Source organism: Salminus brasiliensis, chromosome 11 (assembly GCF_030463535.1).
Source record: "Salminus brasiliensis chromosome 11, fSalBra1.hap2, whole genome shotgun sequence".
NCBI lineage: Eukaryota > Metazoa > Chordata > Actinopteri > Characiformes > Bryconidae > Salminus > Salminus brasiliensis.
Window position 1 is genome coordinate 23,011,224 of NC_132888.1, and position 15,171 is coordinate 23,026,394.

Here is a 15,171-nt window from a genome sequence, read left to right on the forward strand (position 1 = left end):
TGCTTTGTCATCCTGGGCCTGCCCTAGGTCAAACACTACGACAAGTCACATTTGTTTTTTTCTAATTAGGTGTGATGATTCTAGATTATTCATGTAAAATGTAGAACCCTTTTCATATTTAAGATTTCTCTTTCAGTGAAGGTTCATAAGCTCTGTGACCAGTAGCATCTAAGCCGTCCTACCACAAGGTGAGGTAATGGTGTCCAGAGACGGTTGAAACAATTATGTGATGATCAACTTTGAACTGATTCAGGGAATTTCCTAAGAAGGTGAAGGCTGACTTTCTGCTGCAGTTGACTTTCACACATTACTACATATTTTGTCATGATCAACGTAGAGGCCGTGATAAGCGCCTGCCACCCGAAACAGAAGTCAAATGATTTACCCAATAGTGGAGTTTCCCTTTGGCTTTGGGCCAGACTTTGTTTGTGTGAAAGCTCTGGCTTGGACCCTGAAACACAAGCTCAACTTTGTTGTTTTTTCTGGTTCTGCTGTCTCTGGGGGGGTTCACAACCTCATAAAAAAAAAGAATTCTGGCATAACCAAAATTTCCTAATAGTTTGACTCACTTAATTTTATGCTGACCCCATAATTTACATACACTCAGCCCATTAGACACCTAAAGCTGCAGCGTGGTCAAATGCACCGGCCACTTCCAACATCTGCTCCCTTAAAAACAAACTGAGCTACTTCAGACTAGAGCTGACCACATATCAGATCAGAGCAGCATGACTGAGGATGTGAGCGGGGCTAGGCTAGAAGACGGCGATCTTTTCAGCTAGCTTGCTGCACACCATGCCAAGAGGACACAGAGGGGACAGTAACATTATCTAGTAAGACAATTATTACAATGCTAAAATCAAAGAAAGGCATATGTGCAATTGTTCACCCCAACCTAAGTCACATACTTAATGTTTATACACCAAAAAACAACTCAGAATACTAATAAATGTATTATACTGCACCCTTAAGCCCAAAAGGGGTGTCTATCCAACATATCAGCATATTGGATCAACATTCAGTATAGATGATGATCATTAAAGACCTGAAAATACATAAATTAATCATAATAAATATAGTCTTTCATGAATCTGAGTAAATGTTTGGCATGTTGGCATGCAACTCACTCCTGAACTAGTCCAGCTAACAACAGGTCTAACTGGCTGGCAGGTAAAACTAACAAGTCTGGAATGTGTTTTAATGTCCTTCTGAACACTGTTAATAGACTCACCATGGTGTAAATCAAACCAAATCCAAAAGAAATAGGCTCGTATGGAAGTCATTAAGGTTAAGTTCCTGTGGGTGGAAAAGATGGACACAAATCCAAAGCGGACAACTCCCACAAAATTCCGACTCATTCAAAAAAATGTCAGAACTGATGCTCTACACCAGTAACGTCCATCCAAACCAATCCAAGATTGTGAATTAAGCCTTTAATAAGACAGAGACATGAACAGATTATTTTACAAGCAGGATCACATTTACTTCACACACCGCTTACTACAGCATAGTTTACAAGCAGAAGATACATAGTTAGGTGTACACTTGAGAATGTGATAAGCGAAGCAGGTCTTTACTGTTTAATCTGCTACAGTCCTTCCGCTCTGTTTACAATTTGTACACCTCATATACATGACAGTGCTGGAATGTGCTTGGCAGAGGAGGGTAGTAGCACCGTAACCAGTAAAAACCATTCAGGGGAAATATTTTACCTTCCAGAGTATTTCCAGTTTGTAGTACTAGCTGTAGGTGACGTGTCCAAATTATAACTTCAAGATAATGTACATTTGCACTTGATACATATGATAATTCAGCACATAAACATTTTCTTTTCATTGGCATTTAAAAAAAAAAAAATGGGTACGATGAGTTCTAATTCAAATTAAACTTTGTCTAATAGAAATACTGGCATCCCTGCACATTTTTTGCTTCATTTTTTCCCCCTCTGCTTTTGTGTGTTGTTCCAATGCAAACACAAGGCAAATGGAAATGCTCAAGCATTTGCAATTGGAACTGTGTTTTTGGAGAAGTGATGCATTTTCTAAACGAAGTGCAGGGATGCAAATATTATTGGCCTTGACTGCGAATGCTAAACGCCTCTGACGTTTAAGGATCGTCGTTTAAGACCTTTAGACTGCATTCCATACATTACTCATATGTTTACAGAAATGGGTACGATGTTTACAACTAATTCAAATTAGCTGTAATCATCAGCAGCCGGAGTCAGAGAGAGCACAATTGGGCGCGCTTGCTCCTCGCATTACTCTTGAAACAATGTTGGCCAGGGCAGGCCTCCGTTAGCTTGTGCAGTGGCGCTGGGGGATCCAGCCCTTGTAGCCTAACAATGCAACAAATCAGCAAATGAAAAAATAATAAAAATGCATGCATCACAGGAGGCAGGTGTTGAGCCCTTACCCCCTCAGTGTCAGGAGCACTGCTAATGCTAGGGAGAGCTACGAACAAGTAGGTTAAATGGCAGTACCAAACTGGGAGGAAAGGGAAGGGAAAAATTTTATGAAAATTTTTTTTTTAATTAATTAACTAAATTATGCGCTTTTTAATACCGCATTCAGTTTGTCAGTGTTAGTCAGAGACTGAAGAATCATGAAATTTAAACTATCGTTACATTGTACCACCCCTACATAATATCGCCCTACAAAAAAGGTCTACTTCTTACTCATAACATTTACAGTCATGGCCAGAAATATTGGCTTTCCTGCAGATTTCATTTTTTCCCCCTCTGCTTTTGTGTGTTCTTCCAATGCAAACACAAGGCAAATAGAAATGCTTAAGCATTTGTAATTGGAACTGTGTTTTTGACGAAGTGATGCATTTTCTGAACGAAGTGCAGGGATGCAAATATTATTGGCCTTGACTGCAGATACGAATTCATTTTTTCTTTTGTTACGTTAAATTTTCCACGGCCAGTGCCTTGTCACGCCTCCATCACGCGTTCCATATGTTACTCAGTACCTCCATTTAAGCTTCTTATTTTATACTTCTCCTTCTGTTGCTTTACGATTAAATACTTACATATTTAATTTTTAGGACTACTCAACTCACTTCTGCTGACTGCTATTTACTTCATGCTGTCACATACATAAATAAGCTCTAAATGTCTACTTTAATACGCATATTATTTAATGCTATTACTTGACATTTTTTCTAAGATAAAGCCAGTCCAGCAGAAATGCTCACCTAAACACAGAGACTCTAACAGATGTAATCATTCTACACTACATACAGTTGACTACTGTTGACTGCAGGCTGTTTGGATGAATGTGGCATTTGGCTATTTGGCCCACCTACGTTCTGACGGACTGGGTTAGTGAGAACGCGATGATGTGTCTGTACAGTGACTGAATTTGAGCAGCAATGATCACTCCCTTTTTTCTTTTTAGTGCATGACTCCCTATTCTCCCAGATAATCTGCAGTAAACAGATTCTATATAAAATCACAGCAGGAATCCTGGCCTTTTGTTTCTGCTGGAGATCAAGCACAGGGGTTTCGACCTGTTTTCTTACATACGCAAGCCAAAAACACTGGGCCTGAGCAGACTTTTTGCTGCATGAAAACACACTCCCACAACAGCACTCGTCAAGAGGTCCAACAGAATGGGCTCAGCTTGGATCTACACATCTGACTCTTCCTAGTCCATGTTCATGCTGAAAGCCCTTCACATTGAACAGTATATGGTATCTGGCATGGATCAAAACACACATGCACACATCAGCATTCAGACCCTAGAGTCGCGGGTTCCTCTCCAGACGACGCCGGCCGTCTCTATTCCAAGCAACCAGCGAGGCCTTTTAAGAATCTTCCTCGTTTTCTGTCTTAACCTGACCTAAGGAAATGCCGAGCAAGTCTTGAGGCAGGGAGTCGTGATCTGATAAGTGGCTCCGGTCGCTCACCATCTGGTTAAAATGTGTGTCATAGTAGGAGCTTATATTCATCTGAGGTTGGCTGATGTCCATTAAGTTCAAGTTTGGATCTGCGCAGTCGAACGTCAAGTTGGAGTTGGCATCTGGGTTGGTAATGAGCTGGAGAACATTCTGGGGCCCCAGGCATTCGGAAATGCTGAGCAAGATGTTGCTCATGGTGTCTGGGTCCAAACTCACACAGCTGTCCTCTTGTTTGAGGTCATCTCCATATGGGTCCTCCAGTCCCTGAGCCAGTAACGACTGGCTGTCCTCCTGGGCAGGAGTTGCTGATTGAATGCCGCAGTCCAGCGGGGTGAAGCCAAATGTTTCAAACTGGTGAGATGGAGCGGGTTTATTCATCACCATGTCTGGCACTGAAAGGAGAATGAGAGATGAGAAAGTGGCCACACCTGCCTTCAGGAGTTGGTCTCTTCCACTTTTGAGTAGAATTTCAGATCATTTCATGTGGTTTAGTTGGATCATAACGCATTGGAAGTGTACGCAGTCTGAAGTAACCTACTGCTGTGGACACGGGGCATAAAGTGGCTCGCTGTGCTAACCCAACATGCAATTTTGAGCATAGCTCGGACTAACTAGCTTTCCAACACAACAAAAAGATTGGAGTGTTGTGGCGTACCGCATCCAAGGAAGGCGTTATACTTAAAACACCAACCCTTACATCCATACATCTGATCTTCCCATTTTGTGGACGGGAAACCAACACCAGAACATCCTTACTCAGAGAATTGACTCCTCATGGATAAATGGTGCCTCACAGCACTCCGATCTGTAGTATTCGTTACGCTGTTGTTCAAGTAAAATTCTCCTCTTCTTCCAGGTATTGTGACACTCTGAGCACATTGTACTACTCATTTTTATTATCGCTGTGGTTATAATCTAGGTCAACAGATCAGTTGTTGCACCGGAGGTTCTACCCAAAACAAACAAAGATAGCCATCCCCCATCGTTTAACGGAAAATAAGGTGGATTGTTATCACCCGTTCTCCGCATCTTATTTGCTGTATTGTCACCATTTCTAGATATGGAACATATAGATACTAAACATATATCATAAGACAAATTCTGATCAAATTGTGCAGAACCTGTAAACAACAACGACTGGATAAACTGCACAGTACATAGTTACTGATGAACCCTTCCCATTGTGCCATTATCATGCCATTTTCATTCATTATCAGTCCTTCTTAACCAGATTATTTTAATTACACATGGTACATTCATCAGGTTTAAGACACACATACATTCATGTAATAAATAACAAATGTTAAAAAGAAGAATGGCAGATATGAGTCAAATATGAGGATTTATACTGATTTAAAGTATTAAAAAAAAAAAAAAAAAAAGAGAGAACACACTATGATTTCATTGTCTGTGTGATTAATAGTTGAAATCTCCTACCTGTCAGGCCATGGCAGTCTTCATTAAACTTGATGTCTGATTTTATTTTCCTCTTGCGCTTTACTTCATATGGATCTGCAGATTAGGTACCAAAAGAAAAAAAAAACGAAGATCATCAGACGAGTGACAAACTGCTTCAGGAAGCTCTTTTCTCAGCAACCTAATAAAGTTTTTTTTTTCTAGTTGGCTATTCATTTCAGACATGGGTGTTTTCAAATATATACGTGGAACTTCAGTATTGTTTTTGCCAGCATTTCAGAACTGAAAGCTGCACAGGAAGACCTGGAACGCTTTGATCAGTAGACAGGGTGCACCCACCTGTTTTTCACTTGTGATGCCGTTACAGATCAAAAATGACTAAAACTTACTAAGACATAAAATACAGTTATGATGCCATTTGATGAAGTCTCAACAAAAGGACAACCACTGTGCACCCACTCTCCATGCTTCAGTTAATGTCAAACCCCTTAAATGGTATAGTTGCTTCATTGTGCTGGGCTTTAAATCTCTCACTGAAGCAATTATAAACATGACTTTTCAGTCACTTTCAGTTTCAGGGCTTTGTGGCTTAAGGTTTCACCTTGGAATGCCTTTACTAATTTTTTTTTTGTTACTAAATGTGTACCTGCTACAAGATTACCATATTTGGTTTCTACATCATCTACAATTAAACTGTGAAAGTGAATGTAAAACCATATTGAAATATATTAACAGGCAACCTAAAAGGGAAAGTGGTTTTAGTTTCAAGGTTGGGGATTTTTTTTTAATTTTTTTATAGCCAGGCCTTTCTCGTATGAACAATGGTAATGGTTCTCAGCATTGAGGCCAAGGACCACTACGACCAGAGAAGAAACCACACACAGCCTTCATGCAAATAACAGCACAGTGCAGCAGTGCGTGCTGGCAGTGCCGAATGTGTGTGCTGCTGACCTGTGTTGAGTGGAAGGTAGGTGAATTTGACCGGATCGCTGTACATGCGGTCCGAAATGCGGCGCAGACACACGTTGACCTCCACTTCCTCACTGATGTCCTGCTCCTGATACGGCGGTGCCTTGAAGACGATGGCGATCTGCCGGTGGACGTCGGTCTGAGCAAATTCTGCCTTGGCCTCCCAGTCGTCCAAAGCGAAGATGATCTCAATGTCATCTATGACAAGGAGTAGTTTGTTAGCTGCGCCAGCATTGTAGCTCATAAACTAAAGAATAGCCGCTTTAACAACGGAGTCAGATATCAGGATATGACTAGCACTTGTTTCACTTCTACTGTTTAAAAGTCATAGAACAGTAGGAAGAGTTAGCATCAGCTTACTCTTCCTACTAGTGGTCATGCTTCCTGCCATTATTTTGCATTTTGCTGCTGTCTTTTCCATATATCTATTTCCATTCACACCACTGTTTGAAGATCCATCCACCTAAAGGACACACCCCCCCCCACCCCCCCACATCTTAAAAAACTGAACGTAATTCTTGTAACCATCGTGTTTTCATCACCTGACACAGATCAGGACATAACATCTGTAAGGAAGCACAGTAAGAGTAATAGCTGCTTATTTGAACTACCATGATGGCCCACACAATACACCAACACCAAGTTCCTTATGAGTTATTTTTTCATGTGGTTCCTGGTATGGCGTGGGCGTTTGTGCTCACCTTTTTGCACTTTGTCGCACAGCATGTAGATCTCAGTCTTTCCTGTACAAGGTCCCCTGACAACATTCAGCCGGTTGATTTTCAGCTCTGCGGTCGTAGTAGCTTCTGCTCAGGATACACACAGGATTTGTATTGTTGGTACACAAGTATGATCATGTCACCAGCAAAGACATCGAACTGCTAGTGCCTCTGAAGGGATGTTCTCAGACTGATAGCAATTGGTTTATGTGCTGATAAGCAATTTCTTGGGTCATGGCATCGCCAGGATTGCTCAATGACGGGGGGTGGGGGGGGTGGGGGGGTTGGGGCTTACATGCTTGTGCAACTGGGGAACCCAATATAATGTATGTAATGTACATAATTACATACATTCTGGACACAGTTCTGGACACATTTCTGGATAGAAGTACGGGGAGCTCTTCCCCAAGTGTTACAACATTGAAAACATTTAAGACACAGAGGATCTACTGTTTCTGAGAAACGTGAGCATTGAGAACTGAATCATATGTAGTAGGACAGATAAGCTGACAGTCATATCATTCAGTGAAGCACTGCTTCTACAATCTAAAAAATCTGTCAATATTATTCGTTATCTTAACTTTGTAGTGCCTTCAAATTAGTATCGGTAATTAGAGTGTTAAACTGAAACTGTTTTCGTACTTATGCTTCAACTGTACAAAAATAGTACAAACACCTAACCTTCTGTTAAAGGCACTAAACTGTACTTAAGTAATTTAAGTAAACTTTAAACATCCTACTGCATATGTATTAAAATCTCTATTTTACATAAACTTTTAAGTTCAATTAAAACACATTTAATAAGTATTACACCTGTAGTACTGTCATATACTAAGTCATATACATATATTTACATTAGGACAGTCAATCCAGTTTCCAGAAGGTCCAGATCTGAAGATATCTTTTAGACCTTACCTAAATAACATATTAACAATTACCATCTTCACAAATTCTGATGGCATAACTCTGCATTAGTGGTCATTGTAGCATCCAGCCAAACTAAAGCCACACTCAGCAGCAGTGAAAGTGGTAACTTGCTTTAACTTGCTTGGTAATTTCAGCATTAAGGCCAGACAACTACATTACACTACATTACATTACATTACAAATGAACACATTGGGAAAGGTAGCCTGGGGGAATGACTCCACGCTGATGGTGAGTGATGGGGGAAAAGACACACCCCGTATGCAAATAGGTGGTGCCAGGAGCCAATGGGAAAGCTGTGTTTTACTCAAATAGGTTGTATTCCACACACAAACCCACTGTATATTACTGAAGCAGCACAGCTGTTGCTGGACTTTTTGAGAAACGTCAAATGGGAGAAATGAATAAATCCAACAGATCAGTGCAGTTTGCTGTATTTAAGCTTGTAAAGGCCAATCACTGTCCATTTAGGACAACCAAATAAACTCAAATATTATAAAAGTTAATTCAACTCAAAGATCTGGAAAATGATCACAAATCTTCACCCCATTCAAAACAGCTGATGAATATGTGGTATATATTCAGTTTTACTACAACAGACAACTTTTGGGATTACAGTAAACTTATATTGTTACATACACTTTGCAAAAATGTTTCGATACAAGTATTTAAGTATATGTAAGTACACTGAATTAATCAAATGACTGAATTAATTAAATGTGAACTGAAATATACTTTAAAGTAATGTATTTATAAAAATACTGTATTGTATAGTTTCCAAAGTATGATCAAGCATTTGATGAAAGCATAATAATTATGTTTTTTAACATATTTTAAATAAGTACATAAATTGGCTAGTATATTTACAACATACAGACAAATCTCAGTATTGTTTTAAATACAGTTAAGTGCATTTTTGTCCACTAGGGTAAACTGATTTGACTCATGCTCTTGTTCTAAGAACCATGTTTTTTTTTTACAACAGCACAGTAAAGGGCTTACTCTTGTCGTAGACAGGGTTGGATACCACAGGGCTGAGTTGGATCCGATCCCCGTCGTCCCTCTCCAGCTCGCATTGGAAACACAGCCTCACCACATTCATGTCAATGTCCTCGATGCTCTTTGACTGTCCAGCTGTCATAGGAAGAGCAGAAGCAAGCATGTTCACACACACGACCGGTCAATTCAGTCATGACACCAATGTGTAAACTTTGCTTCTCTAGTCAAATAGGTATACAGTATATACACATGAAATTCTAAAATAGTCCGACAACTTACTGTTGAATGGATCAATATTTTTATTTCTCCTCTTCATCAGTGAGACATCTAATTCCTTCCTCCGAACACATTGGATGCCTAAATTCACAAAACTGAAACAACACTAACAGGGTCAAAACAAAGAGTAAAATTCTGTATTACACTCATATGCACCTATATTCTATATAACGTTTTCACAATTAACCAGAAAGGTGCACAACTGTATAAAGTACAGGAGCAAGAAAATATTATATAATATATGACATAATATAATTATACAAAATTATTTGTCTTCAGAGCAATATAAATACTTATGTATTTGAGTCAAATGTTACAAAATTGCCTTGGCTTCGATATAAATCAATGAGGTTTTTACAATATCCTAAACAAAAACTTAAAAGCAAAATAACAGCCTTTCTTAGTGCGCTCTCGATGCACCCATGGACCATACCTGTGCCGACGGGCCGTGTGGGGGTTGAAGCATATGACGCAGATGCCATCTGAACAATCTTTTCCAACTAAGCAGTGGGGGTGTGGGCGGTAAGGGATGTCCTTAGTCACCAGAGACACGGTCACCGTCACCTTTTTAATCCCATCGATCGGCCCCTGGATCTATTAAGACACATAGAGAAAATGCTTATGCTTATTATACTGTTGACATAATACTCTGAACTTAACAGCCATATATGGGGAAACTGCCCCTTTTATATGGAAAGTGTGAGCTGTGTTTGTTTGTAAAAGGTAATTCCCTGTTTCAGACCACACCAAAGGCAACACCTTTTTGGCAGGGTGTTAAGTGTTCGATACTCTATTATATAGCAACCCCATTCAGTCAAACCATAACAGGGGAACCCCCGTTAAGTCGGAGAAGTCGGTGCATTCCAGAAACGGCTGCAGAAACGGCCTCAGCAGCGTTTAGCGCCCTTCTCACAAGCAAATCAGTTGCTGCTGAATTTCAAATGCATGCGCTTATTCAAACAGAAAAACATCAGACAGCGAACATACAGCTATGAATAATAGCCTTTTAATGAGCCCTCAGGCTTTTATGGTTTCTGATGAGCCCACTGAGACAAATTGCAAGTAACAATGTTATTCATTGTTAAGATATTAATGGCTATATTCTATTAAACTGTTACTCAATATAAGATAAAAATGACATCAAGTAGGTTGAGGTCAGAGGTAAGGTTATATTCACATGTGCACATGTAAACAGAAAAACCACACACACCAGTACATACACCTGTGACTCCCAATTCTGGTCCTGAGCTTGTTAATAGGGTTTACATCAGTGTTTTTCAAATAAATCTGTCCTCCATACATGCACATAGCATATATAGCACGATTAGTTATCAGAGACAATAGTTACACTATTACTTGGAGAAGAGCAGAAAACCTGTAGGCTCAAAATGCATGGTCATTAGAAGCACCTGCCCAGTGGCTTCTGTTGTGTGTTTGAGTAAACAGGTTTACTGGTTCAAATTTACGGCCCATGATAACTATAAAAGTGTTAAACACAGACGACAGAGTTTAAACTACTGGGGTATTCCATAAATGATCTGAATGGCTGGTGTGTGAGGGCATCAAAACAAGCAGGACGAGGAAACTCTCGGACCAGGATTGGGAAACACTGGCACACACACACACACTCAGGGGCATTTCTCCAGACTCACCTCGATGGCTGGCAGGGTCTTGTTGACTTCAGTGCTGGAGGCTCCCAATATGCTGCCGGCCGAGCGGCCCTCACACTCGTAGCGGAACCTCATGCCGCGCTCCTTCGGCTGCTCAACCACCACTAGCTGAGGTTTGTTCAGGAGGTTCTCCAGCTGTTCCGTGCCCGTGTGAAGAGAGCGCACGGACCGCCCTGCCAGAGTCCCACGTCGCTGTCCTTGAGCCTTAGAGCCACGGGACGAAGGCACAGCTGACATGTTTCTGGTTCCAGTAGAGTGGACTTGGGGGAACAGATTAGCACGCTGGAGAGGAAGAGAGAAAAAAAAAGACAGCATTTTTTAAAAGACACATAAGTTCAATTCTGTATATAAATGCAACCATTACTGACTGACTTACTGTACTTTTTTTTATTATAGTAGTTTCTAGTTATCATAGTTAGTTGTTTAATATACCATGCAAGAAAATTTCAGTAAACATCTAGCTCAGATAACAGCAAGCAAGTTCTCATCCCTTTTTAACCCTCAAAAACATTCATCCGACACAGTTTAGCATCCGTGTTCAACAAAACCAAGTCTCACATCTAATAGTACCACTCCTCCTCTGGCCCTGCTGACGTACCCAACACACTTCTTGTAGTGCTGTTAGCTAAAGAGACACAGAGCATGCCTTACTGTCAAACCCTGTGGTCAACGAGAAAAGAGAAAGAGAAAGAATGAACAGAGAGAGGCAAACACCAAGGAGGGGGGGGTGGGGGGGGGGAGGCAAGAGAGAGAGAGAGAAAAAGAGAGAGAGAGAGTCAGTCAGAGAAAGAAAACAAACAAGTTAGCTAACGGCCCGTTCGGCTAGTGCTCTGCAGTCACAGATCTGTCAGCAATGGAAGATCAAATACGGAAGTAAAAGACAAAAGCAACAGTTGGTCAGCCGCAGGGCAGCTGGGAGAGCAGCCGTGAAGCGAGAGAAAAAGAGAGTGCCTGGACATGCCTGAGGAAGGCCACAGATCGCCTGCACAAAGAGCAGCTAACAAGAGGCAAGAGGGGCATGGTGAAGAAACGGGAAACTAACAGAGAGGCAATTTCAGCCAATGAGGATGGGGAGGGGAGGGGCTGCTGCTTTGTGCCGGCAGAGGCATGTAGGAGGAAGAGATCACCAACTGAAACCAGGCGGCATCAGATTTCAACCTTCAACTGTGCCTCCAAAAAACCTCCCTCTCAGCCACAATGTGTGTCAGGCATGCTGTGATATTTGATTAGAAAGGACAAGCCATTTTGACCCACTACCGTATCTCAAACCGTGACCAACATCAAGACAAAACAGCAGGTCTTTCACTTCCTGAAGTCTTCACTCGAGTAAAAGCGCTTACAGTGTCGCTGTAGACTCCATCAATAATACCCAAAGGTTATAAGGGGTTAAAGTACACTGTAAACATGTAGAAACATTAGGTAGGGGTGTGAGAAATACTGATGTTAGGCAAACATTATGTCAGCCCACACTCAAATAATACATAACCTATTATTATTTTCTTTTTTTTCTTTTTTCTTTTAATACACTGTGATATTTGTATAGACTATAATCCACCTTTAAAGATGGAAAAATTAGAATTATTCAATACTACAAAACTGTGATATGGAGTTAGGTGATATATCACAATGATGACATAATATTTCATGACATAATAAAAAATATATATAATATGTAGTGTTTATGAGATTGTAGAATTTGGGACAGACCAGCACTAGCATCACAACACTGATGAATATCACCATCCACTCAAACCGTGACTTAAAAAATGGCCTAAACTAGACAAAACCAGTGATGGTGAAAACAGCACTGCCAAACGCAAAATGACTATGGAAAAATGGCAGCACTTTATGGAACTTGCCAAAGTTGCACACAGCTGACCGACGTCTGACCTTCGGCCACTTCCTTGAAGTGCCACAATTTTTCCGCTGCCATTCAGATTCGAGGCCGAACCTGACCTCAACCCATTGTTATAGTCACTGTGAAGCAAACTGAATTCGCCTGGGACACTTGACACACTTGTTGGTGGTCTGTGTGGAGATGACGTTGCTGACCTGTGGGGAGTCGGTGCATCTAGAGATAAGCACCGGCGAATTGTGTCTGCCCACACCTGCTGATGAACAGGGCTGGGCGTCAGAGTCGGCAGGAGGAGGAGGAGGTCCCGGTAATCTGAATTCTTTCTCCACAAGATACTCATCTATGATGTCTGCTAAGAGAAAAGAACAACAACAATAATAATAATAATAATAATAATAATAACAACAACAACATAAAGAATTTTTGATCCTGGTGTAACATGACCCCTACACAAGCATCCTGCGTCTTAATAAAGGACTAGTATAGTAATTTTTCCTCGTTTTTATTTATTTTAACACACAAATAAACATTTACTATCCAGATTAAATAAAGTTGGAGTAACTGTCTCAGCTCGTCCCAGATGTACTGGATGGAGCACCATTCATCATTCCAGAGAACACAGCTCCACAGCTCAATGCTGGGGGGGACCTTTATACCCCTCTAGCCCACGCCTGGCACTAGGCATGGTGTCAATAAAGTCACGTTTATCTACCCAAAAGTCCTATTCTATTGGCAGTACTTCTCTACAGGGACTAGACAGGCTGTGAGTGTGTATATATTTGTACATCAGTGTCAGCAATGGGCGCAATGTAAAGTAGCTGAATGCATTCAGTAAAAGGGCTGTCCACAAATAAATAGACATATAGTGCAGGACATTAGATACCAATAATACCAAATACTAAACCATATTTTTTAAAACGTGAGGGAAATTAATTTGTGATACAAACAGATAGAAAAGAATGTTTTAATTATAAATAAGAAAGACTAATGCATTATAATGATTTAGGAAAGTGGTCTACTTACCGAGGTCGAGATCTGAGGAGGAGAAAAACAACACTAGTTACATCCACTGAAGATTTAACAAGGAAAGTGAAACTGAAAGTCTGTACCTCACTGCGATACCATTCCCAAACATGGTAAACAGGTTAATTCTCAAAAGGCGTGGAAGAGACCACAGAGCACATATAAAGCACTCCGTTTGAAGGGAGGCTGCATTTCTTCACATACTGCTGTGTTCATGGAACAGTAACGGAGGGTCTGAGAGAAACACCGGAGCACAATGACTCGGCACACCTAACAATAATAATAATAATAATAATAATAATTAGACTGATAAGACTCCAGTATATATGTGTGGTCTCATGACTTCACCTCTGCAGACTCTGTGTCGAGCTAAAAGTCAACGTAAGCTAGCACTAGCCAACTCCTCGCAAATCCAGGTCCATACAGTAAGAATCAGCCCCACGATCCAGGTCCACACAGTAAGACTCCGCCCCAGGCTTTTGCTCCAACCAGCTGGGCAACTCCGCTCCTGCAGCTCCGGGCTGCAGTCGAGCTGCCCTCGCAGTTGGGGCGAAACCACGGAGCGGATTCTTACTCTCTGGACCCGGATTCGCACCTTTCGCCTAAAACTAAAACTAAGATAAACACGACTCCATGACTGCTTCAGCAAACATCACCTTCCCTCGATGCGCGCTCACGAGGCCTCCACCGTTCAAGTTCACGCAGCCAAACACACGTTTATAAAAGGTTCATAAAGGCTCGCGCTCGCTGTATATCACTCACCACCAGTGCCGAGGGAGCCGTTGTGAGCAGGTCCGTTCATAATTTTCATGGCAAGAGAAAGGACGAGGGTAAAACCGTGACAGTCCTACTCCTCTAAAACACACGTCTTTTCCAGGCTTCGCGCTGTGGCTGTCCTCTGTCGGCGGCGTGCCTGCGCTATGCACTCATTTCCGGGTGTTTGTCCCGGGTGTTTATAGTTAGCTCTGTTCAGCTCTGTGTTGAAGGTCGTTCACCGCGGCACTGCAGCGCCGTGCTTCTGCTTATGCTCGCGTTTCAATCTCACGTTTTCTATCAAATTCGTTTCACTTTTAGCTTTTTAGCTACGAGCTGGTCCAGTGGAAATCCCCCTACGTCACCGCTGGGAACCCCCCCTCCCTCCTCCCGCCCGGTCGTCGCCATGCCAACGCGCAGCAACAGGTGAGCTCCGGCTGCGTTCAGGAGCCGCTGCTGAAAACAAGAGGTGGAAACTTGTCCCTAGATGGCCGTGTCGAGAAGACTAGAGAAATACGCGCTTTACGAGGAAAGCACCTTCTTTAATGAACTGATCGTGAGGCTGAAGGTTGTCTGAGTTGATGAGAATTTGGGATTTGAGCCCGAATGACACTTAACGCTTCGTATTTGGGTTTTTGAGACCTCGGTGTAATAATGAATTAG

General features: G+C 41.5%; 1 protein-coding gene across 2 annotated transcripts; it reads right to left on the minus strand.

Moving 5' to 3' along the window:
- Window positions 1-1,418: 1,418 nt before the first annotated feature.
- On the minus strand, window positions 1,419-14,887 carry relb (v-rel avian reticuloendotheliosis viral oncogene homolog B). 2 transcript variants are annotated; one of them, XM_072692233.1, is made up of 11 exons: window positions 14,518-14,887; window positions 13,756-13,767; window positions 12,930-13,081; window positions 10,860-11,159; window positions 9,641-9,801; window positions 9,211-9,302; window positions 8,935-9,066; window positions 6,990-7,094; window positions 6,271-6,486; window positions 5,341-5,415; window positions 1,419-4,295 (listed from the first exon to the last, which is right to left on the minus strand). In XM_072692233.1, the coding sequence occupies exons 1-11, from the start codon at window positions 14,564-14,566 to the stop codon at window positions 3,811-3,813; spliced, it is 1,779 nt and encodes a 592-aa protein (XP_072548334.1). In that variant the 5' UTR covers window positions 14,567-14,887; the 3' UTR covers window positions 1,419-3,810. The 2 variants fall into 2 exon arrangements, with proteins under 2 accessions (XP_072548334.1, XP_072548335.1); XM_072692234.1 differs by lacking the exons at window positions 12,930-13,081; window positions 13,756-13,767; window positions 14,518-14,887 and adding an exon at window positions 11,436-12,455.
- Between the last annotated feature and the right edge of the window lie 284 nt (window positions 14,888-15,171).

Coding starts and splice junctions, on each gene's coding strand:
- relb (XM_072692233.1), bottom strand. CDS start 14,566: ATGAAAATTATGAACGGACCTGCTCACAACGGCTCCCTCGGCACTGGT. Junction 9,802..10,859: donor AGACCCTGCCAGCCATCGAG/GTGAGTCTGGAG, acceptor GTGTCTTAATAG/ATCCAGGGGCCGATCGATGG. Junction 7,095..8,934: donor CAACCCTGTCTACGACAAGA/GTAAGCCCTTTA, acceptor TATCCTGAGCAG/AAGCTACTACGACCGCAGAG.